Source organism: Cydia splendana, chromosome 8 (assembly GCF_910591565.1).
Source record: "Cydia splendana chromosome 8, ilCydSple1.2, whole genome shotgun sequence".
Lineage (NCBI taxonomy): Eukaryota > Metazoa > Arthropoda > Insecta > Lepidoptera > Tortricidae > Cydia > Cydia splendana.
This window is the reverse complement of record NC_085967.1, coordinates 20522747-20550576: the sequence shown is the minus strand read 5'-3', so window position 1 is coordinate 20550576 and position 27830 is coordinate 20522747. Positions and strand designations below refer to the sequence as shown.

The window sequence follows — 27830 nt, the reverse complement described above, 5'->3', positions numbered from 1 at the left end:
TTTACGAACTGTCAGGTAACTGAAGCGATGGTACTGTAGTGTTGTAGAAAACTAGTTTATGGAGAGGGGTTTCAGACTATTACAGCGAAGCGGCGTGGCGACACTCAATTACAACGCGATGCAACGCGAGGCGGCCTCGTCCTACGTGCGCTTGAATCGCCCTGCCCTGTCCCGCCCCGCTGCCACCGTGTCGCAAAAATCAAACCAATTGATCGCGCCCTCCTTGCTTCTTACCGCGCCGCGTGTAGTCACGTAGAACACATTCATAGATATCGTCGGTATGTTTCTTCCGCGCCGCTCCACTTTCGCGTCACGATGGGACAAGGGAGCTCGTAGCAAGATTGCGAAGCGGATATGCGATACTACATACTATAAAAAACATCTTCGTGTCTTAACTTCACATAGAACTCGATCATAGTTTCGATAACAAGCTGTGACCCAAAGTCACCCCCAATTGTATATCGAGTTTCACACTTTTCATTCTGTTTCAGGAAAAGGACCGAGCACCCTACAAACTGTTCTCACCCGCGTGGGTCCTCGCGCCTCCACGTGCCCTCAAAGAAGTCGCGGAAACCTGGGGCCACTCGTGCGGCGAACAGGGCTCCGTGCTGTTCCTGTCGTACTGCCTGTCGCACGACCAGCGGTGGTTGTTTGCCGCCGCCACTGATGCGCGCGGCGAGCTGCTCGACACGCACGCCGTCAACATACACGTGCCGCACAGGTGTGTACACTAAAAAACTATTCTTGAATCCGCGGTGTCTCCAAAGTGACAAGTTGTATTCAGTTTTGAAACGTCAGTCATTCGCGAATAGGCGGAAGGACTGAACGAACCGCCTCGCGAGGAATTTACCGCGGGCGAAGCAGACGCACTCGCGATCGCATTGCCTCGGGCAAGGCACGTCTCCACTGACCAAGCTGCTTCGCACGGCAATTTCCTCGCGAGGCGGTTCGTTCTAATAAACAGCTTCACACAAAACGAGCAGCCTCGCGAGGCAAACAGGCAGCCGCAATGCCTCGTGCGAAGCACGCTTACACAGACCGAGCTGCTTTGCACAATTTATTTGCCAGGCCCCTGTGCATATAATTTTGCGTAAATACTGTACCGGAAGCAAGCCGTTGGCAAACTAGCATTCGGGAAGCGATTTTCTAAATCTGGACGCACCTTAAATTTTAAACTTATTTGGCTCTCGACTTATTTTTTATCGTTTTTTTCAGTCGTTTTTTCCATGCTTCTCTCCAAGTTGTTTGCATCGCCTACGTTCGTGGAACATGTAGCTAATGTACCTATATTTGTTTCAGATCGCGACGGAGACGAGCGCTGGGCGCGCGGCGCTGCGGGCTGACCAAGCTTATGGACTGGGCGCTCGGCGTGATGAGCCAAGCTGCTCAACCGTGGCGGCTCGTGGTCGGCCGGCTCGGCCGCATCGGCCACGGCGAGCTCAAGGGTTAGTGTTAACTATACTGTTCTAGATCACTGACCAACAAGATAATCTTAATCTACTAGAAGAAGAGTCGTGGAATGTATGGGGCCCAATACATTCCACGACTCTTCTCTTTCCCCACAGACTATAGTCAAAGCACATTGTGTATTTTCTGTGTGTTTACAATAACCTCAATTCAAGCTCATGAATTACTCTGTAACATAAAATTAATGTGTAAATCTCTTTTCAGGCTGGAGTTGGCTCCTCTCGCGCAAAAACCTCACCCGCGCCTCCAACCAACTTAAGGACATCTGTAACCCGTGCTCCGTACTCTATCCCTCCGGCGCACCCTGCATCCTCTCCGCCTGCCTCGTGTCCACCGAGCCCGACTCGTGTTTGAGGCTGATGGCGGATCGGTTCACCCCCGACGAGCGGTTCAGTCAGGCCTCCATACAGTCGCACCTGCACACGCCGCGGGACGTCACCGCCACGCATATACTCGTGTTCCCCACGTCCGCCACCGCCACGCAGGTCAGTACTGTGGCGAGCCCAACTCGAGTTCAGCCAGACCTCCATACAGCCGCAATCACTATTGTCCGGCAGCTCGGCATTCGGTCTCACTTTAAATTACTTTGGTTCGACACGCTTGGGAGTTCGGCTTCGGCCCTCCGCCGGGGTTAGAAATGTTGAAATAGCGTCTATATATAAGGTGCTAACAAATTAGTCACGGATATTTTAAGAGATAATACATTACATTAAAACAATTAACTTTTAACTGTAATTAAAGAACCTTTGTATATCATTTTTTTGTTTTCATTTATCGAACAAAAAACAAATTATAATTAATTTTTAAAATAATCACCCTTATTATGTACTTGTCAGGATGTTTAACACTGTCTGTCATGTCACGTCACCTCAAGTTTAAAAAGGTTCTAGAATGTCTAAAGAGGTCTCATTTAATTATCTTATTAACAGGGTGTTTTAACGTAGCAAATTTGTTTCCTAGTTTTCTCCAAAAAAACATAACAAACCCAATGATGTTTCATACTTAAATGTACTCCGAGAACCGTGTACTATCAGCTGTAAAAAATATCCGTGACTAATTTGTTAGCACCTTATATAACATAAAGGAAATATCAACCACATAGGCTAATATTCATGTCTAACATCATCTGTTCTCTTTCCAGTCGGCGCAAGGGCAATTCGAGCAGAGCGCGATGGCGAACGGCGAGACCGACGACATGATGTTCCTCGGCGTCGACATGAACGACATGAACGACGACGAGATCGGCGACAGCAACATGACGGACCTGCTCATCGGCGACATGTTCAACAACATGTGGCCGCAGGGCAGCCCCAGGAACGATGGAGGCAGGGAGGAGGATGCGGCGGCTGATGAAGATGAGCCGCAGCGTAATGTGCCGCAGGCGACCTACGCCGGGGATGACCACAGCCAGGTACAGTGCTCACTTCTCACTTCACACAGACGGCTTAATGTAACCCTTCAACTCCCATCCTGGTGGCATTATATCGAGTTTTCTGTTAACAACTCCTCTTTCTCCCATGGTCATGATTTAAAACGCGCAACTTCCGCGGCGCAACTTGCGTGTGTTGAATTTCGGCCGCATCACGTCCTGTGCTGAAGAGAAGGTTTCCCCAAACCTTCATACGACTGTTTGTGTAATGCCTTTAAGCCTTAACCATTGGCTCTTCTAACAAGTTTATCCCATTTCCAGGAGCAGGTCGGCACTGTCCTGCAGCAGCCCCTAGCCCTCGGCTACATGGTCTCCACGGCCCCCCTGGACGCCATGCCGGCGTGGTGGTGGGCGGGCTGCACGCACCTGCGCGACGCCTGCCCCCCCGCCTTCCTCAAGAACGCGCTGCACCTGCACACCGGCTCCGTGCAGGCTGCCGACGACTTCACCAGCCTCACGCAGCGCAGCTCGCACATGCACCCGCTCGACAGCCAGGTCACCACTGACGTGCTCAGGTAACGTACCCTTCCTCAAAAACCGATGACGACTTCACGGGCCCAGTAAAAGATTGTTCAGTTTTTCAAACTTTAAGTACAGTTCAGTGGTCGATGGCGCTTCGGTCAAAACGAAGATGACAGCCGACCCGATATCGATGAACTAAAAATTGAATTCGTAGTAGTAGTAGTAGAGCTGCACTCTGGGTAAATTTAATCCTAAGACGACCACAGTTAAAATCTCCCTCTACAAACTAAAGATTTTTGCCACCGGTTGTCCCATATAGGTGATAATTTGCTTGCTATAGTACCTGAAGTAAACCCCAGCTCATAAAATTTTGCTCAGTTATTTAAAACTACAAATTAAAACGAGTTACCTGTAACATGAATTAACCTTATGTTAAATTTGCAGGTACGTGCTGGAAGGCTACAACGCGCTCTCGTGGCTCGCGCTGGACGGCGAGACGCACGACCGGCGCTCGTGCCTGCCGCTCCACGTGCAGGTCCTCATGCAGCTCTACCACACCGCCGCCGCGCTCGGTTAACCCCATCCCGACTGCGAAAACGTTCGGCCATCTTTACAACACGGCTCTCCTGACTGCCACGCGTCCTCGGCTAACACTCGGCCATCCTGACTACGACGCGTCCTCGGCTAACACTCGGCCATCCTGACAAAGGCACGTCTTCGGGCGAGCGAATCTGGAGGCGCGGCCTTATTTATTCGAGACGGTCAGATAAAAGAGTACACTAATTTATTACCCTAGTTGATTCGACATAGGATTTTTCTATTGTAAATTGCTACCCTCGAAATGGCCGTTTAAGAATAGAATTCTAGACGACAGTACTTAGGTAAATTATACGATAGAGTAGGTGCCGTCGACTCTGCGCGGCTGGACCTTGTTACGTTACACGCTGGGTTTAAAATCCACTGACAGATGCGAATTGATACGTAAGTTAGACCATTCGATTGTAAGATGTTGGTAAAGATTAAGAGTAAGTTGTTAACATCGGAGATGATGGGATTTTGGAAAGTTAGTAACAATTGGAAATCCAACTTTTCGTATTAGACATGTACATTTTAGTCGGTTTACGCAAATTTGACATCTATCATTTTGACATTTTAACAAGTGGCATTTTTATTTATTTTCGACTATATTAAAGAAAAATTATTTAGCTTCCAATTGTTATAAACTTTCAAAAATCTGATTGTATATTAAAAGGCCAAGATAGTCACCTAATCGGGTAGCTTAAGTGTATTTATCATTCAACGCTTGTTACTTAGTGGTGATAGAAACATCCTGTATCAACACTATTCCTGTATCAACACTATCCTGTACATTATTAAAAGCCCAATTTTATATTTGACAAAATATTAGTGACCATTTACGTAAGGTCAGTTTGTGACCTAGATAAGAATAACACCATTTTTAAGCATTTTATTGAACGAAATCAATTTATAGCAAATATTATATTGCCTTTTTAAAAACAACAGTGAGATAATTAATTGAAGTATTATCATTTATAATAAAACAATGAAATTTTAACAACTGTCTTTGTGACACATTGTTTTACAAGATAACCTGAAATCATAAACTCTTTCTACCATTCCCTAAAAGCAACGCAAGCAAGATTTAATTTAAATGAGTTTTTGAAAGACGATTCAAAAATGCTAGGTCCATAATTTAACTTATTAAAACCTAAGGTACACACGATAGGTATTAAAAACATCCAATAAAAAGATCTTTACGGCTACCAGCATAACCGTTTATTTTCATACAAATAGACATTATAAACGCTGGTTGTATAAAATCATTTCAATTCGGACAAACGAACTTTGACAATTTATAGGGCATTTCATAATTGTTAAACCTTTCTTTGGAAACGAAACGCTTCCATTTCCAGTCTTTCATTTGGACTACTCTTCCGCGATCTCCTATCCATTTATTCATGAACCTCATTTTGAATAGCATTCTATTTAGAAATCATATTAATAGATACTTTGTACTCATTATTTTATTGAATCACCGACGTATATTTTACGTATAGAGTTGCTGCGATTGCAAAATAACGTCGTTAAATTGATTTATATTTTGGCGTTAAAGAACGTTTAATAGTTTGAAATTTCGACAAAAGATCATAGCATATGGCCACAGCTCTAAACCTGGTTTATGAAGGTGTATTCGGGTAATTACGGAAATTGGGTAATCCCGAAAATAATTTAACAATCACTCGTAATTATTCCATTGTAATAATGTTCCGTTTTTGGAATTATCCGTCACTTTTTTAGTGTTTTTTTTTTCTTTTCAGAACTACCGGAATTCGGAATACACCTTATATAAAACTAAACTCTATAATTTTCCATATAATGTTTGACAATTTGTACATTTCATCGGTTATCTCTTTATTCATATGTGAATGAAAAAGCCGACCAATACATATTGCCAAGTTATGTGTACCGCTTGTCGGTTCATCATATTCATGTAAAAAGGTGGACATACTACCAGTGACAAATACGATCGCAAACCCAATGAAAGTTAATTACAAACTAAGATACGAGAAACTTATTATAAGACCACCGTATCATATTTTACTTAGGATTCATATAGCTTGGTAACTGTACTACTATGTTTGCAGTCATATGGTTTTTTTTTATAAATTATTGCTTGACTACATTCAACTGTAGATTGTGATTGGTAGTGTGTCCAGCCCGGGGCGTCATGTCACAAGTTATGTATTTATTACGGTTGTAATATTATTGCCACGTTGCGTTGTTGTGCTATTTATGTATAATGTAATATATTTTTATTTTACGTTATTGTATAAAACCGGTATGAATTACCAAAGGAGTAGATACGTGTAGTTGTCTAGATATTTTTTTACCACCACTATATTTCCTTGTATTTTGTAAACAAAAGGCGATCTTAATTTATTACTCGGATATTATTTTTATATGATTTATTTAATATGAAATTATTTTGTGTAGTGTTTTCTAGTTCGCGCGGCTCGTTCGCGTAGTTAGAAACAGTTAGCGACAATTATATTAGACGAATTGACAGCGATGAGCGATCGACGCATGCGCATGTACTTGTACAGTTTTATACGAGGGAACAATGAGCTCAAGCCAGTTAACAAGCCGCGCCGCAAATACACAGTTGTATATCTCAGTAACTAATGTCACACTCAAATGTGACAATAGTATGATAATACTACATAGTTAGGTACATAGAGCGCCCTAAAGTGCCAATAGCTAAGGAACCGTTTATGCAGTAAAAGTTGATTGGTAGAAAATATCATTAGTGTAGAATCGTACACATACTGGGCGGTCATAAAGGAAGCCTTAGATCGCAATTACAGCTTTTAGCTAGCGCGAAAATTACCAATCTAGGGCATTCATTATTTGACCGCTCTGTGTGTTCTTTAATAGTCTGCGGTGCGGCGATACATTCTAAACTAAACAGAATTGCTAGTTGTATGTCTTATGAAGAAAAAACTCCGGTTAAACTAATTAGTGACACCAATAGCTTACGGTTAGATAGTACGAGAGCCCCTAGATAACGTTCGAGTAGCATTTGTATAATTTTAGACAGCGTCGTTTTATAAAAATATAACGGAGTCCTCGACCAACGGCTAGGTTGATTCGTCGAATCTCCAACAGTTTGGTAGTTATATGAAATTTTCTATTTTAATATATAAATAAAGCTTAAGTGTAACGAGGTTTGCCGCGAACTGTAAATATGGACGGAGTGTGTGATTCACTTGTACTCATTTTTAATGTTGATTTTTATCATTTTATCGTATCGCTGCAAACTGTCGCGTGTGAAAGATCCTCTGTTTTATAATAAGCTGGAATATCAAATCAATTCAGAACAGTGATTTTGTTGCTTAGTACCTAATTATTGAAGTTTTCGTGCGAGCCTCGCTGGCGGTGGGGGCGAGCGAGGGAGACAGCTTTAACCCGACGGTCTCGCTCGCACCCGACGGGCGGCGGGCGCACGCGCCGCGCCCGCGACTAACTGAATTATGCCTAGTTGAATATGAAATGTTTTAAATGTGTTACAGCATTTGAGAATATTTAATGATGTTGTATATAGTTTATATTTTGTTTTGTGAAACATTTTGTACATAGCGTGGGAGTAGTTGGTAGTACTATTGCCGCGGCGCACGTCTTGAAGGAACCACTCGTAATTTTTGTACAGTTGTTGAGCGAGATTTGTAGTTGAATGTATTATTTTTAAGAATTTTTGTTTTCGATCTTTTTTGTTATTGTGAATTGTCAATTTTTTTAGGGAAATGGGATTGTACTGTACATAGACCTCACCATTTTGTCATATATTAGGATAAGCGGTCAAATCTGATGATTGATGTGGAAATCAAATTTTCTAAATGGAGCAATCATTAGAAATTCGTAAAACAAAATTAGTGTAATACTTGATATTAATATAACTTTATAACTGTGAAAATAGGTAATAATAATTATGAATAAAATATTACGTATTTAAAAGCACTGTTTTATTTCATCTTTACAAATATGCTAAAATTTTATCCTATAATACTGCTTGCAGTTATAAATTAAAAGTCTTAAATAAGTTGTTCTTATCCTTCTTATGCATAGTATTGTTTTCTCTAACAGCGTAAAATATCCTCAGCCTTACAAATAATTTCTTTAGATAATCAAGAGGAAAACACTGGCATGGTGTTTCAAACTCAAAGCTTGATATTTTCTTTAATACTTGACGCCCAATACTGTTTATCTTCACATCCTGTCTGCAATAATCTCTAAATCTCCTCTCTAATATCATTATAAAATCTGTGAAGTTTTGCGGAGGAACTAATTTACAATTTCGGATGTCAAGAGGCGCACTAGAGCGATACGGGGGTACATACTGCCGACTCTCCGGGCACCGACTCAAGTAGTCTTGGAAAGTGTTGCATGAATGGTGGTCTATACATCTTATGTACAGATATCTACAGACTGTCTCAAATCTCTTCTTATCAGGCAAAGCTAATCTGTAGTCTGTGGTGCCTGTTTTGATTGCCTGATGGACAGGTTTGCCCACGGACAACAGAGATTGGGGTCTAAATCCCACTGAGTCAACTTTGCAATCCCCAATGGGTTTTTTCAGCATACTGTATACAAAACATCTTGAGAATCTTCTTTTAAATTGTCTAGTAGAACTCTTTTTGCATTTACTTGAAATTTTTGCCAAAAACTTGTTATGACAATTTTGACTAAGTCTGCTAGTAAGCAACATCTTTGCTCCTACCTTTTTTAAGTCTCCAAACAATTGCATTACAGATATAATAGATATTTGAATACTCTCTATGAACTTGATACTTTTTGTAATATCGTTTCCATCACTCTTTCTTATAACTTTCAAGTTTTGAAGTATGAATAAAAATTTATTTAGGAATTTTCTTTGATATTTTCTATCTGAATATGCTCTCTTCAAAGGAGACATGGTTACACGAGTTTTAGAGTTCATCATGTCACATAAATTATAAATTTTCTTTGAAAATAGAGTATTATCGTCGTCATCTGAGCTGGAACCTTTGACATAGAAGTGACAGCTTTTAAGGTGACTTTCTATAGTTTTTCGCAGCATTCCCGTGTCATAAATATAGTAAATATTCTTATCATTAATTGAAAAATAAGTTTTTGCTGGTGTGACTCTTTGTGATTCTAGCATGTAGAATATTTCAGTCTTTGGGTCAGATACAAAAGCTCTCACATCTAAGCCAATATCTATAAGTAAGGTAATGATTTCCTCTACCCATATAGATATGTCAGGGGAATTTTCATGATGAGAAATAAAAGCATGGGCAATGGGCTGTGTCCATTTTTCTAGAATGCCTTGGGCTATAAATACTAAAGCATATTTTGCTGGCTCAATCTTCTGCACTCCATCTATCTCGTGGAATCCTTCTACTTTATCTCTTGTTATATTGTAATACAAACTGGGTTTTAGAGGCATACTACTTATGGACAGACTGCAAATCTTTTCTCTGGCTGACATGTTTGCAACTTTTATTTTTAAAGCATTTATTAACTTGTTGTCAAACTTTGTAGTTTTTGGTACAATGAGCTTTTTCAAAGCATTTATTTCTGGTAAACTCATCATGTCTTTTAGCAAACTGTAGGAGTTTGCACCAGAGAAATACAAGTTAAGAGCAAACATGTGAAATTTATAGTTGTCTGCATTATCTTTACAGTTCAATTGCCATTTGATAAGTTGCACCATGCCTTTAGACAGGTTTTTGCTGCAACTTTGTATAAAGTTATCATTTGTTTCTACTGGATCAAGCTTCCTTCTTCTTTTTGTGTCATCATCATGAGAGGTCTGGGTCTCCCTGGTGACTTTGATGACACTCTCGCAGAACTGTGACAAATCAGGAAAGCCAGTCAACTCGGGACTTGTGAAGTGTGTAGTTGAAAGCTCCTCATCTATCTTTTCGACTTTAATCTCATCTGGTGATATTTCCATCTCAGAAACTGGGTCATTATTATCACATTCTGATACAACAGCTGACTCCATGTCTACATTTACAAAATTATCTGTTTTATCAGTCTTTATAAGCTTCTTTCTATGATTAATCTTTTTCCTTCCATCAGACGATTTATTCATGAGCAGAGCTTGGTTAACATGTTCTAAACACGGATATGCGTCTTTTGTGAGACATTTTCGGCTCTTAGCTAGTCCTTCACATTTTTTAATGAAGCTATCCTGGAAGTGTGCTTCGCAGATTCTGTGGTTGCCCCTTGATTTGTTATCAACAAGTTTATCGAATAAATCTAAACGGTCGACCGCTTTCAGCCACTCGTATCTCCTGAAAGTGAAAACAATTACAATTTGAGTAAAATACCATTAAGAATATCAATGTAGGTAACTTTAACTTTAACGGGTAACTTTCTTCGTAGAGTCTGTGCGGAAAGAGATGAGTCGTGGAATTTTTGGGGCCCAATACATTCCACGACTCTTCTCTTTCCGAACAGAGTCTATAAGTCGGTATAATTATTGATCGTAGTGTTTGTTTATTATTTACCTTTCCCTATCACTAGGATAAATAAAGAAGGAGAGATTTTTATTCGCAGCAGAAGACTGCTTGCACACAGTACATATTTTACCAACCATCGAAACGGATAATTTCAATTAAAATGAAATATTAGCAAAGCAAAAAGATAAAAACATCCCTCCTAATATGCTATGCTTGACCAGGTTTGACTGACACTGACACTGACGTTTTCATAAATTATGCTGTCATAATGACTAATCACAACAGAATAAAGCTTGGCATTCATTATCCTATATATTCCCATGCTTGTACGAATATTACGTTACTTCCTATTTATGCCCGTTACGGTCGGGCATAAATGCCATAACCAGTGGCGGATTTGCAGTCTTTTCAGCCCTAGGCCGCAGGCCCTGTAGCCGCCCCTTTGTCAGCACCCATAGTATTGACAACATTTTGAGTTATTTCTTGTTATCATCAGCGAATTTTTTGTCACAATTTGCTGCCCCCAAAAAACTTGCCGCCCTTTTAGCATTAGCATTAGAAATAAGAAATAAGGTAAACAATCTTGATGTGTCTTTTAATTGAAAAACACATTTTAAAAATAAGTTACGGCAAATATTATGTAACAATTATGAATCTAATACGATCATTTATATTCTTCTGCTTTCATAAGTAATATACTTGGTCAAGCAGATCTTGTCAGTAGAAAAAGGTGGCAAATTTGAAAAATGTAGGCGCTCATAGAAAACTTGAATTTCGCGGCTTTTTCTACTGACAAGATTTGCTTGACCATCTATAGTTATTGATTTTTAAAAAGCGTTTTTCAATTAAAAGACATGTCAAGATCGCTTACCTTCTTTCAAGTTCTTTCTAATGCTAAAAAAACGAACTATAGTTCCGGGCCTACTTGGCCTTAAGCCCCCTCCAGACTATGCGCGTGAATCGCGGGCGAAGCCGCGAACGCGAGTATGGCGTCGATTTCGCAGATTGTTCACGCCTTCGCGCCTTGTTCTCCGTTTTTGTCGGTATTTCGGCCCGCGTCAAAGGAGACGCGAAGCGCGAACTTGCAAGACTCCACATGACACACTATTTTGGCTGTTCTGTGGCAAGATAAATATTAATTATAGATGGTCAAGCAAATCTTGTCAGTAGAAAAAGGCGCGAAATTCAAATTTTCTATGAGACGATGTCCCTTCGCGCCTACATTTTTCAAATTTGCCGCCTTTTTCTACTGACAAGATCTGCTTGACCAACTATATATTATGATTATATTATATTAAGCAGCTATATTTTACGGTTTCACAAGAAAACAAAATGAAAAAGCTAAATCACGTATGATGCCATAGATAACTAACAGTTAGCCCTCATTCCCACGGGCGCTTTTACAACGCGCGTTAAAAAAGCGCTTGAATGACACAAATGGATACATGTGTATTTATTCACACGACAGCGGTGGCGCTTTTTCTCAAGCGTTGTTGGATTTTCGACTTTAAGCCTTGGTCGTTAAATCGAATTTAGAGTGCGGACAGATTCAAGCGCTTTTTTAACGCGCGTTGAAAAAGCTGTCGTGCGAATGGGGGCTAAAACTCGATCAGCTGATGCTTTTCCGCCATCTTGCCGCAAACCAAACTGCGAAATCGCCGTGAAGTGTGCGAGTGTGGAGTCATACGTCAACTTCGCGATATGTTCGCTTCGCGACGTCGCGCCGCGATTCACGCACATAGTCTGGAGGGGGCTTTAGGGCAAATCCGCCACTCAAAGAGAATATAATCACTACGTTTTCCGCCACTGGGCATAATGAAAGAAAATAATATACACTGGCCTAATTATATCATTTCGCCGGACACTTTCTGCGAAAGAAGCACAGAGTAACAACATATACCTACCTACCTCTACCTTACCCTACCTCCTATACCTACCTCTGTATAGCTTTCTCTGTTCTTCGCAGCAGAAAGTGTCCTGAAAAGGGACAGTTGTAATATCTCCTATAGTGTATTATCTTCAACAGATTATAAATGAATATAAAAATACAATTGGAACAAACATCGGGCGTTTAGATTTTTTTAGTTTTTGCTCCAATCATGAAAATGTATATCTGAGGATCACAAAGGTTTCTCAATATGAATAAAATTCGTAGTAAAAAAAATTAATAAATGGCCGCTATCTTGAATTTCGTCATTTTTATCGCGATCATAATGAAAATGGATGTATAAGAATCTGAATGGCCCTTTAATATTAATGGCTGCTATTTAACTGATCACCAGATTTAGTAAAATTTAATACCAAAAAAATATATTTTACCACCCTAAAATAATGAATGATCACCAAAATTATAACACCATTTTAATATGAAATGATTACCAATTTTATTACATTTTACTATCCTTTTAAAGGAAATGACACCAAACTAATCATTATTAACCCAAAAATTGTAAATGATTACCAAATTTCAAACCCCATTTTAATGTGAAATGATAACCAAATTTTTACATTTTGCTATCCTATTAAAGAAAATGACACAAAAATAATCATTGTAAACCCAAAAATAGTAAATGACCACCAAAATTAGAACTCCATTTTAATGTAAAATTATAACCAAATTCTTAAATCTTGCTATCCTATTAAAGCAAATTACTCCAAAATAATCATTGTAAAGCCAAAAATAGTTTATGACCACCAAAATTGTAACCACATTTATTAAAAATGTGCAAATGTTTAATATATGTAATACTATTAAATTAATTAATCCACTTCGTCACCTTTTTCTAGTAGCATTTTATTTCTGTAACAGTCGCAGTTCTAACCTAACTTAACCCACTTTTCTAGTAGCATTTCGTTTCTGTAAGGGTCGCAGTTCAAACCTAATCTAACCCACTTTTCTAGTAGCATTTCTTTTCTGCAAGGGTCGCAGTTCAAACCTAACCTAACCCACTTTTCTAGTAGCATTTCCTTTCTGTATGGGTCGCAGTTCAAACCTAACCTAACCCACTTTCTAGTAGCATTTCTTTTCTGTAAGGGTCGCAGTTCAAACCTAACCTAACCTACTTTTCTAGTAGCATTTATTTTCTGTATGGATCGAGTTCAAACCTAACCTAACCCACTTTTCTAGTAGCATTTCTTTTCTGGAAGGGTCGCAGTTCAAACCTAACCTAACCCACTTTTCCAGTAGCTTTTCTTTTCTGGAAGGGTCGCAGTTCAAACCTAACCTAACCCACTTTTCCAGTAGCATTACTTTTCTGTAAGGGTCGCAGTTCAAACCTAACCTAACCCATTTCTCTAGTAGCATTTGGTTTCTGTAAGGGTCGCAATTCAAACCTAACCTAACCCACTTTTCTGATAGCAGTTTGGTTCTGTAAGGGTCGCAGTTCAAACCTAACCTAACCCACTTTTCTAGTAGCATTTCGTTTCTGTATGGGTCGCAGTTCAAACCTAACCTAACCCACTTTTTTAGTAGCATTTCGTTTCTGTATGGGTCGCAGTTGAAACCTAACATAACCCACTTTTCTAGTAGCATTTCGGTTCTGTGAGGATCGCAGTTCTAACCTAACCTAACCCACTTTTATAGTAGCATTTCGTTTCTGTAAAGGTCGCAGTTCAAATCTAACCTAACCTACTTTTATAGTACCATTTCGTTTCTGTAAGGGTCGCTTTCTAGTAGCATAACGAAATGCTACTAGAAAAGTATAAGCATCAGTTTACTTTATTTGGTAATATGTATACATTTTTTGGTAATCATAGTGGTTTATTTAGGTGAAAATATCGCATTAATTTGGTCTTCAAGATTTGGTGATCATTAATGATTTTTGGTGGTCATTCAATATATTTGGTATTTGAATACAATTTGAAGGGCAGTCGTAATTAAAACGGTGGTACTTTTGTATTTTTAGGCCTTATTTTTTTGGTGTTCAGTAATTTTTTTGGTAAGCATGTTTTTTTTATTTAGGGTACCAAAGTATTTTTTGGTGGTCATTATATTTGTAGCCAATATTAATTTGTAGTCGAAATTATGAAAAACGGCAGCCATCTTGAATTTCCACATTTTTTTATTCAATCGTGTCGAAAATGTAATATATGTTGGCCAAGCAGATCTTGTCATTAGAAAAAGGCGGCAAATTTGAAAAAAGCAGACAAATGCGAGTCGGATTCGCCCACCGAGGGTTCCGTACTTTTTAGTATTTGTTGTTATAGCGGCAACAGAAATACATCATCTGTGAAAATTTCAACTGTCTAGCTATCACGGTTCGTGAGATACAGCCTGGTGACAGACGGACGGACGGACGGACGGACAGCGGAGTCTTAGTAATAGGGTCCCGTTTTACCCTTTGGGTATGGAACCCTAAAAATGTAGGTGCGAAAGGGGGATATCTCTCAAAGAAAATTTGAATTTCCCGCCTTTTTCCACTGACTAGATATGCTTGACCAGATGGTCAAGGATGGTGGTTGGTGGATTGATAGATATAAATCCCCACTATCAAAGAAAATGTAATATTGTCTTTGACACTATATACAGTGGCGGATTTGCAGTCTTTGCCGCCCTAGGCCCTAGGTCCTGTAGCCGCCCCTTTCTCAGCACCCATAATATTGACTACGTTTGCGTTATTTGTTGTTATCATCATTGATTTTTTTTTCTCAATTTGCCGCCTTTAATATCTTGCCGCCCTAGGCCCGGGCCTACTTGGCCTTAGGGCAAATCCGCCACTGACTATATATAGTCCGTCAAGCCATTTACGTTAGAAGTAAAAAGCGGCAAATTTAAAAAATGTAGGCGTGAAAGGTAACCGTCCCATAGAAATTAAGAATTGCGTGTCTTTTGCTACTGACAAAAGTTGTTTGACTGGCTATAATTTTTGTCCCCGACCCCTGCAATAGCGTGATAGTAATTGGTGCCGAACTCTACCCATGAACTCGACAAATGAAAAACTAGAAAAGTTGATATTAGTGACTATAGCGTCAAGCAGATCTTGTCAGTAGAAAAAGGCGGCAAATTTGAAAAATGTAGGCGAGAAGGGATATCGTCTCATTGAAAATTTGAATATCGCGCCTTTTTCTACTGACAAGATCTGCGTGACCACAAGGCCTATTGACTAGGTGCTATGATATCGGCAGAGTCAATAGCATCCTGGCATATCCAGCCTCTGAAGAGGCTGGGCTTCTTTATAATATGGTTAAGGATATCATACAAATTAGAAGTAGTGAAAGTTAGAATGTTATAGATTCATTAGAGAGCCACTATGAGGGTGGCATTTGTAAAAACCCTCTATAAAAAAAAAGAAAAAAAAAGGCCTATTGACTTCCTTGAAACGATGTGACCCTTCAACATTTGTACATGTGTTGTCCGTTCCCAGACGAGATTGCCAGTAATTAACATCAAAATATTTTACTACAGCAACATTGCTAGAACTGGCTTTGTCTATAGATACGATTTCTAGGAACAAATCAAATTATTTTGATTTGTATTTTATGAAGTAGTCATATGTAAATTATTATTTATTTTTTGATATATGTATATTATTATCTATTATATTTCAGTTTGTCTTTGTCTATGTTCATAAAATCTACGAAGGGTAGACGTGCCTCTACCCTCCTTGATAAAATAAAAAAAAATCTTTGTCAATTGGCCTCTTTGATAGGCCTTGATTTGGGTCTGGCCGGTAAGAACATAGACACGATAAAAGTGTAATGTCAATGCTGTAATTTAAGTCATTTAATGCAAAAATATAAATTTTCATATAAAACGATTTATTCACTTGAAATATATTTATTTACCTATTAATTTTAAAAATAAAAACTATTCATATGTACGAGCAACATATCTAAATGCGTCTTCGCACAGACTTAGTTAAATTTAAACCGTTGTCTCTCTTCCTTCCTTGCTGTATGTATCCGGCAATGGCGACTTTATCAACAATTCTTATCCGGATTATGGAAAGCCCTAATGTGTGTGTGGAAACCGTTGTAGTAAATCAGAAACAGCGATAATTTCAACGTAAGATATATATTAATCTTTAAATAAAAATGAGCGTGCTAATTACCAAATTCAAATATAATAATTTAATCTTACTATCCCCGTAAGTCCCGCGGACGCTATATCGCGTCCGAAATTATAATCAAAATTCAACATAGATGTAAAACCCCACATTGTTTAAGCTGGTAACCCTAGGAATTAGACACGTTAGTAATTAGGAAGATAGATTATATTGTTTAATTTTTTGACTATTTTGTTTTAGAAAGTGAATCAGCAGATGGCTTGAGCGTGAGATAATAATATAATCCTGGGCCGTCATATGATTTCTTGGAAAAAGCTCAGAAGGGCACGTATCTGCCGCATATCCAAACTAGTTTCCCGGTGACCAAGAACGCTGCGCGGAGCTGTGAAGCAGAAAATGTCCGATAACCGGATAGATGTAATAACAACTTGTAACCATTTGCCATATCAGTGTATGTATTCATATGTATTATGAAAATATTTATATCTTAATAATACGTAACTTTTTGTTACCTTTTATATTTCACTAATTTCTGAATATAGTACCTAATCATTATCTTTTAACGTATTTTTTTACTTATTTGTGAAATGCTAATTTAAGAGCCCAACAACGTGCACACTAGCGCCACTGCTAAATAATCGTGATTATTTAAATTTAACGACATGTATTTAAAAAAGGGGCCGCTACGGACTGTATTGTGTATTTAGGTACCTTTTGAATACATCAAACTAGATTTTATGTTGCTGGATTCGTCGATCTATGACCTCAAAACAAAAACGGCCGTTTTAACTTTGGACGGGTAGATTGACGAATCCAATAACATAAAAACTAGTTTAATGTATTTAGCAGTGGCGCTAGTGTGCACGTTGATGGGCTCTTAAAAACCTGACCCCAACAAAAAAGAAAAAAATACAAAAAGAAATTCCCTCTCTGGGATTCGAACCCAGGACCATTAGCTTCCTGAACTGGATTACTGCCAATACCCGCTAGGCTAAACGGGTTGTCAATTCTAATTACAATGGTATCCTACCAGAGCGCTAGTAGTATAAACGAACTTTTGAAAGGGACATTTTTTTGTATGGAGTTATCGTTCTTCTCCTAGTGAGTATTATATTCTTTGGTGACCAGCTATATTATAATAGTACATTATTGTCGAGGCTCGGAAGTAGCTACTTGCAGGCTGAGGATTCGTTTTAAACGGACGACCTTGGGAGTCCGTTTAATTGAATCCGAAGCCAGCAAGTAGCCTTCCAGCCGAGTCATATATAGTGCTTTTCTCAAAAATGGTGCAAGAAATATAAATATCATAGAAATATTTTACAAAAGCAACTTTCTTACGTATATATTTCCACAGAAAAAAGTAGAAACAATTGAAAAAATTAGCTTTGCCGCCTTTTAATTTTTTTAATAAAAAAATAGAAGTGTATTTTTCTGCCGAAAATACGCCAACCTACGAGGGTTGCACTGAAAATGTCGGGAATAGAGAAAACTGTCGCATCTAGACGGTCAATCTTTATTTTAATACATACTTAAACTCAAACTGACCACGCATATAAATTTTCTTTTGAAAGTAATCATTCTGTAATGCACACGGCTCATAATCCCAAAGTCCTTTTTGTATGGCGATTTTGGGGCCTTAGTGGTTTTGTATGAAATTCGTGGAGTAGCCAACGGAATTGAAGTTTTTTTACATATATATATATATATAAAAGATTTTTTTACTGTTGTCATATGAATATTTAGGAATGTCGAAATCTGCCGATATGCAACTTTTTTGGCAGTCTTTTTAATTAACAGCACATATGCGATTTTAATTTTTGACGTCGCTTTGGAATGACATGCTTCTTTAAGATCACCCATGGGATAAAATGAAAGTGACTTTCATATTTAATTTTAACTGCAAACGAGCGTACGATGAACTCTAGTTCATAAAAAAATAACAGAAGCCCATTGTAACTTTTATTTGTTCGCTGAGGGCATATTGAAAACCGTTTAAAAATATGATCCGAAAAATCACTTGGCCAAAAATTCAAATAATGTTCGACATACAATTTTCAAATTGCCAGTAATTCTTAAATACAAATGACAACCAAATGGAATATACCTTAAAAGTTTTATAAAGAGTTACATTTTTATAAATTATATGCCTGTTTCTATTATGTTATTTCTAAGTGTCCCATTCCCGAATATTTCAGTGCGACCCTCGTATTTGAGACAGCTAAATAGTCGCGGTACTAATCATCTGTTTGGCTGTTTAATGGGCCTGTGCCTTCATTTGATATGGCCATTTCAACTTTTAAAAAGTTTGGAACTCGACAAATAATGGAATTTGTATGCAACATTGCAGTCCCAAAATCGAGACTGCAATGTTTTTAACTTTTTAATTTTTGACTGACCATAAACTACGCGCTTCGCAACCTATTTTTTAAACGGCAAAGTCGACTTTGCCGTCCATTTTTGAGAAAACTTCTTTAAACTAACCTTTGCATGGGATAATGAATGTCATGCTTTAAACATACTACATAATATTACCATTGTATTTATTGTACATTATCAAGATATAACATGGTAACATCGGTATTCAAATGTCAAATTTCATTTTATTTGCGTATTTGCTAGTGGTAAATGCAATTTTGCCAATGTTTTTTCTTTAAAAAACATTATTATCAACATTACCGACTATTATAACTAACCGCTGGAACCGTGCACAACAAACATTACAAATGAAGTATTTTGCATAATTAAATCGCTCGAAAGCGGTACCGTTGGCGTAAAAGCGTGTCCTATACGAATCAACATAACTAAGTGTTGAAAATGAAGATTAACGAGAAGAATTTGTGTGCGTTCGCGTCGTCGGCGACGCCGGTGGACCGGGAGGGCTGGCTGGATATGCGGGAGGCGGGCAAGAGCTACACGCGCCGCTGGTTCACATTGAAAGGGAATCTGTTGTTTTACTTCGATAAGAAGGGGGATAAGGAGCCAGCGGGCGTCATTGTGCTGGAAGGATGCACTATTGGTATGTAACACACTTACTTCCACAGCGTATTCAGACTTTTGTTCTGTAAAAGTTAAATATAGTTACTTAGGGAAAGAAGTTCTCTAACAGAATGTGTTTTATAAGGTCTCACAAAATAGGTACTTTTTCTTTCAGTGGTAAACTTGGATATTATGCCAGTAATTATTGTACAGCATGAATCAGAAAATGATCTTGTTTTACTGTACTGTAGCCATAGTAACCAATGTAATACAAACATTATCAATTTATCACAGAGTAATTTGATAATTTCATGGTGCAAAACACATTAAGATACTTATTTCTTTTAAGACATTTTAACTATAGGGTAGTGATTCCTAACATTTTAGGTAATTGACTCTGCAATTGACGTCATTAAAAACCTGTTTTACCTCTAAGGGAGTTAGCAGCCCTAAGTTTGGAACCAATGTTTTATAGTTTTTTGATGTTGTCGAAATTTTATAGCATATTGATCCCAGTTACAAATTGATTGTGTTGAGTTATGGAAGAGTCCAGTCTATGGCTTTGCTGAAAAAGTCTTATATGGAAGTTATACCCTTTTTCACTTGTGCTGCGCATGATATGAATCCCTTTTCTCTAGATCAAGGCTCGGCACCGGGTTTTTCTTCATACAAAAAATACCGGTTTTATTTCGTTCTTTTTCATTCTTTGGTTTATTATTTTATTTTGAATAGGACAATCTAATAATACGAAGTTGTTACCTAAATACATGATTCAAGTAAAGAGCATAAAATAATTAAATATGTTGGGCTATTTTGGGATTAAAAAAAAAACGGTTCCGAGCCCTGCTCTAGATATTATGTTGTTACCACACTACCACACATAGTTACCACATTAATTAAGCATTAGTAATTTACTTTACAGTATTACTAATTGGCAGTTATTAATCCAATTTCCTAATTAGTGCTCTTAATCTAATTTGAGTGTCTAACATTTCTAGTAGTAAAATTGATTTGTAAGTTGGTTCAGTTATCAAAGTATATAATTCCTGAAAAAATATCTTGCTTGTAAAACTTGAATACAACACATTGAATAGGACCAGATTCAAGCAACTAAGGTAAATAAGTTTTTTAAATATAAAACCTGCTCACAAAATTTCACGAGAATCAATAGAGAATATCGACCTGTAGAGAAGAACATTTGAACATACAAAAGCATTCTCAGTATTCTCACTTAAGCTGAACTGGAGACCTTCGCTAATGCTTGGTCAAATATCTTATCTTCAGAGCTAACAGAAGAAGAGGAAACCTACAGCTTTAAGATCGTCTTCCAGTGCGAGGGTGGACGGACATTCTACCTGTGCACCAACTCACAGGCCTCCATGGAGGCGTGGATGAAAGCTCTGGCTTGCGCCAGCTATGACTACATGAAGCTCATGGTAGCAGAGCTGCAGAGGCAGTTGGATGAAGCTGAAGGTTTGAGGAGCTCAATAGTATACGCTTCTAGCAGTTCTAATTCAAATTTTCTTATACTTAATATTTTTGTAAGGTGCTCCTTTTCTACGCAACTTGAATTTTTTAAGCATCTAGTTTTTTACTCTCTTGAACAGGTCATACACCTTAATATAGGTTTACTAGTGTAATGGGTAATAATTTTCTGCATTCTCCTTAGGGTTTGTGTCGCCTAAAGATGCACGTTATATGTTTGATCCCGGCTAGTGTCAATTTATTGTAGCTTAAAAATATTACGACTACTTCCGTAATATTTTATTTTGGTCTAGTTAGCCCTTTGGGTTGAAAGTTCAGATGGCTTGCTATTATAAAAAGTTGGGTACAATTGGAAACCACTAAAGTTCCCTTTTGTCCACAGCGGAGGCAGCGGCAGAGGCCGCAGCGTTAGTGACCACACCGACTGAAGAGCCGCGCGCGCCGCCGCGGGGACAGAGATACAATCCCTTCAACAAACTACCAGAGAACGAGCCAAAGGCCGTACCGGGCAGCAGGCACCGTGAGTACATTTGGCATGGTAACATTTGAATACAGAGTGCATAATTGACCGTAGTTATGCAGAAAACGACCAACTAAATTTTTTTATCAATGCAGAAAGCGACCAAAGCTACTGAGTCAGTGTTGGACATTCAAGAATAAAATCATTATTTGAATAAGAATTTGTAGGAATAAAATCATCTCGATTTTATTCCCGTCAAAAATATTCAAATAATTTTGGTCGGGAATAATTCGTATGAGAAAAAATTGAATGAGAATAACATATTCTTAATCAAATCAATATAATCATGATTTTTATTCGAAATAATATTCCACGAATAAAAATATGGTCTGGGTACCGTATAGGTACTAATTACGTATAGTTAGGTAGATGTAATAGTAGTTAGTCTCTTGTCTAATTTATGGAATTTTATGGAATAAAATCTTACAAATTTACTGTCGCATAGTTTCAGTAACCGTATTATTTTTAATTTACTAACTAATGATTTGGTTATTGAATTTAAAACAAAGATTGGCATCTTGGCTAGGCACCTTGAGTGCGTAGCCAACATGCCAATGGTTTGCGCTACGACAACAAAACGCTATCTCTGGCTCTATCACTCTTACATATTAATGGAGAGAGAGAGGGATAGCGTTTTGTTGTCGTAGCGCAAACCATTGGCATGTTGGCTACGAACCCAAGATGCCTAGCCAAGATGACAATTTTTGTTCTTAATTTAATAACCAAATCATTAGGTAAATTTAGCAGTTCTGGGGGCCTAGCCAACATGCCAATCGCTTGCGCTCCAACAACGAAGCGCTTTCTGTCCCTATCACTCTTACATATTAGTGCGATAGAGAGACAGAGATAGCGTTTTGTTGTCGTAGCGCAAACGTTTGGCATGTTGGCTACGCTCCCAAGGTGCCTAGCCAAGATGCCAATTTTTGTTTTTATTTTAACAACCAAATCATTAGGTAAATTTAGCTGTTCTGGGGGCCTAGCCAACATGCCAATCGCTTGCGCTCCAACAACGAAGCGCTTTCTGTCTATCACTCTTACATATTAGTGCGATACAGAGACAAAGATAGCGTTTCGTTGTCGTAGCGCAAACGATTGGCATGTTGGCTACGCACCCAAGGTGCCTAGCCAAGATGACAAGTTTTGTTTTTAATTTAATAACTAAATCTTTGGGTACAATTTAGCAGTTCTGGGGGCCTAGCCAACATGCCAATCGCTTGCGCTCCAACAACGAAGCGCTTTCTGTCTCTATCACTCTTACATATTAGTGCGATAGAGAGACAGAGATAGCGTTTCGTTGTCGTAGCGCAAACGTTTGGCATGTTGGCTACGCTCCCAAGGTGCCTTACTAGCCAAGATGCCAATTTTTGTTTTTATTTTAACAACCAAATCATTAGGTAAATTTAGCTGTTCTGGGGGCCTAGCCAACATGCCAATCGCTTGCGCTCCAACAACGAAGCGCTTTCTGTCTATCACTCTTACATATTAGTGCGATACAGAGACAGAGATAGCGTTTCGCTGTCGTAGCACAAACGATTGCCATGTTGGCTACGCACCCAAGGTGCCTAGCCAAGATGACAATTTTTCTTTTTAATTTAATAACCAAATCATTAGGTAAATTTAGCTGTTCTGGGGGCCTAGCCAAGATGCCAATCGCTTGTGCTCCGACAACGAAGCACTTTCTGTCTCTATCACTCTTACGTATTAGTGCGATAGAGAGACAGAGATAGCGTTTCGCTCTCGTAGCGCAAACGATTGGCATATTGGCTACGCACTCAAGGTGCCTAGCCAAGATGCCAATTTTTGTTTTTAATTTAATAACCAAATCTTTGGGTACAATTTAGCTGTTCTAGGGGCCTAGCCAACATGCCAATCGCTTGCGCTCCACCAACGAAGCGCTTTCTGCCTCTATCACTCTTACATATAAGTAAGTCACTTTGACAAAAATAAAAAAATGGTCGGTTTCTACAGAACTACGGTCAATTGATTTCCATCGTATTTTCTCGGAAACGTTCGTATTTGTCATGCTACTTCATTCAACCTCAGTACTTTTTGTACAGAGACTGACTGAAATAGCAAGACACGTTCGTACGTTTCCGTGAATATATAATGGAAAATAATTATGCACTAGATCTGTAACTAAGCATATTTTCCTGGATACTTCTACAGAGATAGTAAACAAGAGAGGAATACAGGGGTGGTAAGCGTCGCTCGGATCGCTTTGTCTGGTATTTTACTGACCAATTTAATTGTGTAGATTGTTGTCCTCTTATGTATGAGTTCACTGTTCGTAACACAAGCCTTGTAAAGTCAATGACTAACCTAACCCAACCATACCAGTCTTCAACCATATCTTTCTAATATCAATTAGGTTTATAAAACATTCCTTTTCAATTTGCAGATAAAGAGAACCTCCGACCAGACATTTCTCGCAAGAAGGTCCCTTTCCGCGACATCCACACCGCCTTTGGCCGCAAGATCCTCTTGGACCGTAGCGAGTGGCGCGCCACGCTTGCTAAACGACAGAAGGTTGTGGAATCACCGCTTATACAGCTATAATATCGCAAAAAATGGAAGTTGAAATATTATCATTCGTCTGTGATTTTAATAAAGAGTGCAGACGCTGTTAAACTTTGAGACTTCGCTTCGACGTTCACATCGCCTTCGTCCGCAAGATCCTCTTGGACCGTAGCGAGTGGCGCGCCACGCTCGCTAAACGACAAAAAGTTGTGGAATCACCGCTTATACAGCTGTAATATAGCGAATGGAAAGTTGAAAGAGCATTCGTCTGCAATTTTAATCAAGAGCAATACACAATTGAACTTCTAGACCCTCACGCTTAGACATTCACCTTTTTGGGCGCAAGATGCTTGGCGAACGCGGCGAGTGGCACACCACGCTGGCCGAGCGACAAAAAACGGTAGAATCACCGCTAAAAGTGACAGAAGCTTGTAACATCATCGCTTACAGACATTATAAGAAGCGATAGAAAGCTGTTGAATCGTCACATATACATTTGTAAGAAGCAATGAAATGGTGTGTGATCACAGCTTATACAGTTTGAAAAAGCGACGCAACTTCACCACTTAATGAGATTTAGTCGCACAATAAATGTTCTGTTTCGCGACCTTCACACCTTCCGCCAAGTTCCGTCGTGGACGGAACCTTTTACACAAATACTCTAGTATTTATGTATCTCACGATTTCTTTTACGTTTTGGTTCACCGCCTGCACTTTAGCTATAATTAGGCTTTAATATGTAATAGGATAAGAGAAAGGCCTTTAGGTACTTAAATAAATTCTATGAGATGACTTTTAGGCAAACAATCTCTTTAATGGTTTAAGGAAGATTTTCGAAATCAATGCGGTGCCTGTTCATGAGAACTTTGTATGTAATTATGTGTTTTTATGAGTATTGCAATGATTATCACAGTTTCACGGTGAAAAAACAACTTTAGGATTAGAAGCTACAAAATATTTCGAATTACGTATTATAATTATTAATGATCCGTTGACCCAACTTTTGATTTGATTCATCCTGTTACAAAAAGTAACAGAATTTGAATATTTTCGCCCATAAGATAAGGTCGGCATTAGAACGGACTATTTGTTAAATCATTCTCAACATAATTTAACAAGCTGGAAATCATGTTCTAGAATGAAAATTCTTTGAAATTCTTGATGTCGATTTTATTATTAAATTACTATTAATAACCTTATTATAATTTTGATAAATCGTAAAATATGTGCTCACTTGCCTATCAGTATTAAACGCGCTTCTTAAATGAGTTCCTACATCGGTGTAAATAACTATTTAAATGAAATAAATGAAACAACGGTTGTATTAAGTAGTTTTATTTAAAATCTTTGTTATGTAAACCAACACTTTACAACGTCAACTGAGACAGGGGAGGGACGCGACAGCGTCGCCGCGGCGACACGTCGACAACATGCTGACGACGCCGCGGCAATACCGACGCGTGCGCAAGTAATTTTTCAGCCGCGTTCTTATCCTTAAGTGCCGACAAGCGTTATACAATGCGATCAATTGTTTTGGTATTTCATCTCTTTATATAATTTAATGAAACTAGATAACATTGAGCAATACGATACATTAAAAGCCTGTGCACACCGGACGCGTGCGCATAGACGTGCGCGTTGTAATATACAGATTTTCATGAGAGACGGCACACCGCTTGCGTGATCTGCGTTTTAGCGCACGCGCATGCAGCCGGTGTGCTCTGGCCTTAAGACGCCTTATTCGACTTTGGACGCCCGACGCGGACCGCAGGTGATACTATACACAACATGTGAGTCAAACGCGATGGAAGACAGTTTTCAAATGCCCAGTTCAGAAACATGGTAACAAACAAGTTTACACACAGGTTAGGGATAAACCGAAAATGTCAAACTTTAACGCTCTAAAATAACTTGTTAATGTGTAAAACAATATAATATGCCTCTAAAAATATAATATAAGCAAAACGTGCCCGGCTCAAACTCCGTACATATATGCCCCACACTCACAACGCATACTCTAAACTATTTATAAAACTACAAAAAATAAACAAGGGATCGAACAGACACAGTGACACAATTCAACTTTATTCAATTTCATAACTTTTTAATTGATTCAAAGTGGAAAGGCGAGCCACTGTGCCCGACGCGCCCGAAAGTAAAAATGTCATAAATAAGAAATATTTGGTAACAATTCCTTAAAGATTAAATGGACAGGGAAACTGTGCACGAAAACAAATGGTTACAAAAGGAGGACCGTTAGTATTTACATAAGGTTACATTTTTACATCACTAACCAATCATCTAAAACTAACTTAGAAATATCTAACTGAAGAAATCAGTCACGCAAATTCATGAAAAGAAAACGTACAAAAGAAAGAAATATACAGTTAAGAGTTAATTAGAACTAAGTAAAAACAATACTAACAAAGTTATATACATTTCATGTGGTGGGTGGGAGTTAAGGATCTGGCCACTTAGAGAAAATTATATTTGGTCATAACATAACGATACACTAGGGCTAAATGTTGGGACAATATTTGTGTTGGATTAAATATAATAAAATGAATATAGTCATATAACCACTGCGGACAACTAACAACTAAGTTACACTGTAGTCCTAATACAATTCAACGGTTACATTTGAATATACTGTCATGAAACACTCATAAATAATGTTATTAACGCTACTGTAATACTTAGTACATGTATTTTATTGCTATAACATATGGATATGCAAAGCAAAGTGACCAGGTGCTAGCGTGGTGGGTGTAGCGTCCATTCGGAATCAAACTTTACTACGATGACTTTAGCGTTTAAAATCAATTGACATTTTTAAAGGGACGAATCACGTCAATCTTTTAAGTTTTGAACTCTACGCGGAAGGCATAGGGTCATTATTTCCGTGGACGAGTGAATTCGAAATGGACGCGTTGCGTTCTGTTTCTCTCGTCGATGAAGATTGGACTTTATGTCGTTGGCATAGAGTCGTTGGCGGGGATCGACGAGGGAGAGAGCGCGCGTTATAGCTCGAAACGCTTCTTCCGCTCGGCCACCATTCCGACGAGCGGGGCGACGGTCGTGCGCTCGCGCACGGAGCAGCGACGCGTCCTCAGTTCTGAAAGGAACGAATTAATGATTATGTTGCCGAATAAAGTGGATATATTGTCAATGTCCACAATCGGTCCGTCAGTGTGTAACGACGGTATCCGCGGTATCCGTGAAAGGTTTGTTGGACCAACAATGTATAATTAATTGTCATTAAAAATGACAGCACAGATATTTACTAGTGTGACCACGGTAACCTACAGAATGGCCAATTGCCAAAGGGTTGGCCGGTCGAAGTATTTAGCAGATGGCGTCGGCATAGCTTGTACTGTCAATCCCGAGAATTGTGTCAATTTTGTTTTAATGGAATTTTATGCCCTAGTTTTTGATTTTTTTTTTTGGCTTTTTGGGTATGTATGTTTGTCTGTAAGGCCTTGTTGCCTGATTTAACAGACGGCTGTGGCCGTCATCGGAAAGCCTTGCCAAGGTTGCCAACGACGGCTACAGCCTACTTACGCGGGACTCCGTAAAGTTCAATTTCGCTTAAATAATAGCGATCGCCTGGCGTCCGGGACACAGCATATTATTTCGCCGTCTGGCGTTCAAAAGGTTAAATTTCTAAATAAATATCATCAAAGTAGTGAAGTAGGTAATACCTGGACGGGAGACAGCTGCCGGTTTCTGGTAGCCTCTGTCTTCGCGAACTGTATCTTGGCGGGCCGCGTCGGGCGCGGCCTTCAGCAGCGGACTGCTCCGCGACTTCCCCTGTTAATACACAGTAGTGAAGTAATACCTGGACGGGTGACAGCTGCCGGTTTCTGGTAGCCTCTGTCTTCGCGAACTGTATCTTGGCGGGCCGCGTCGGGCGCTGCCTTCAGCAACGGACTGCTCCGCGACTT

At 38.9% G+C, this 27830-nt stretch overlaps 4 protein-coding genes and 1 long non-coding RNA gene across 7 annotated transcripts in view; 3 read left to right on the top strand and 2 right to left on the bottom strand.

Moving 5' to 3' along the window:
* Positions 1-5589, top strand: part of LOC134793067 (mediator of RNA polymerase II transcription subunit 13) — a 113386-nt gene extending 107797 nt beyond the window's left edge. The window contains exons 24-29 of the mRNA XM_063764592.1: positions 492-721; positions 1300-1445; positions 1672-1952; positions 2609-2878; positions 3158-3411; positions 3803-5589. Coding sequence (XP_063620662.1) covers positions 492-721; positions 1300-1445; positions 1672-1952; positions 2609-2878; positions 3158-3411; positions 3803-3935 — 1314 coding nt within the window. The 3' untranslated portion in view covers positions 3936-5589. The remainder of the gene's footprint in view (positions 1-491; positions 722-1299; positions 1446-1671; positions 1953-2608; positions 2879-3157; positions 3412-3802) is intronic.
* LOC134793034 (uncharacterized) overlaps positions 1-27830 on the top strand; it is a 459561-nt gene that overhangs the window by 419250 nt on the left and 12481 nt on the right. The window lies entirely within an intron of this gene.
* On the bottom strand, positions 7885-10578 carry LOC134793009 (uncharacterized). The gene is made up of 2 exons (XM_063764523.1): positions 10432-10578; positions 7885-10215 (listed from the first exon to the last, which is right to left on the bottom strand). The coding sequence occupies exons 1-2, from the start codon at positions 10518-10520 to the stop codon at positions 7953-7955; spliced, it is 2352 nt and encodes a 783-aa protein (XP_063620593.1). The 5' UTR covers positions 10521-10578; the 3' UTR covers positions 7885-7952.
* Positions 19069-25210, top strand: LOC134793026 (sesquipedalian-1). Its single transcript, XM_063764554.1, has 4 exons — positions 19069-19404; positions 20649-20837; positions 21232-21369; positions 23768-25210. The coding sequence occupies exons 1-4, from the start codon at positions 19203-19205 to the stop codon at positions 23923-23925; spliced, it is 687 nt and encodes a 228-aa protein (XP_063620624.1). The 5' UTR covers positions 19069-19202; the 3' UTR covers positions 23926-25210.
* The window catches only part of LOC134793001 (protein outspread), a 388052-nt gene continuing 385427 nt past the window's right edge, over positions 25206-27830 (bottom strand). For 2 of the 3 annotated variants that reach the window (XM_063764508.1, XM_063764509.1), the window contains exon 18: positions 25206-27001. In XM_063764508.1, coding sequence (XP_063620578.1) covers positions 26907-27001 — 95 coding nt within the window. In that variant the 3' untranslated portion in view covers positions 25206-26906. The remainder of the gene's footprint in view (positions 27002-27830) is intronic. The other variant, XM_063764510.1, reaches the window with a different exon arrangement.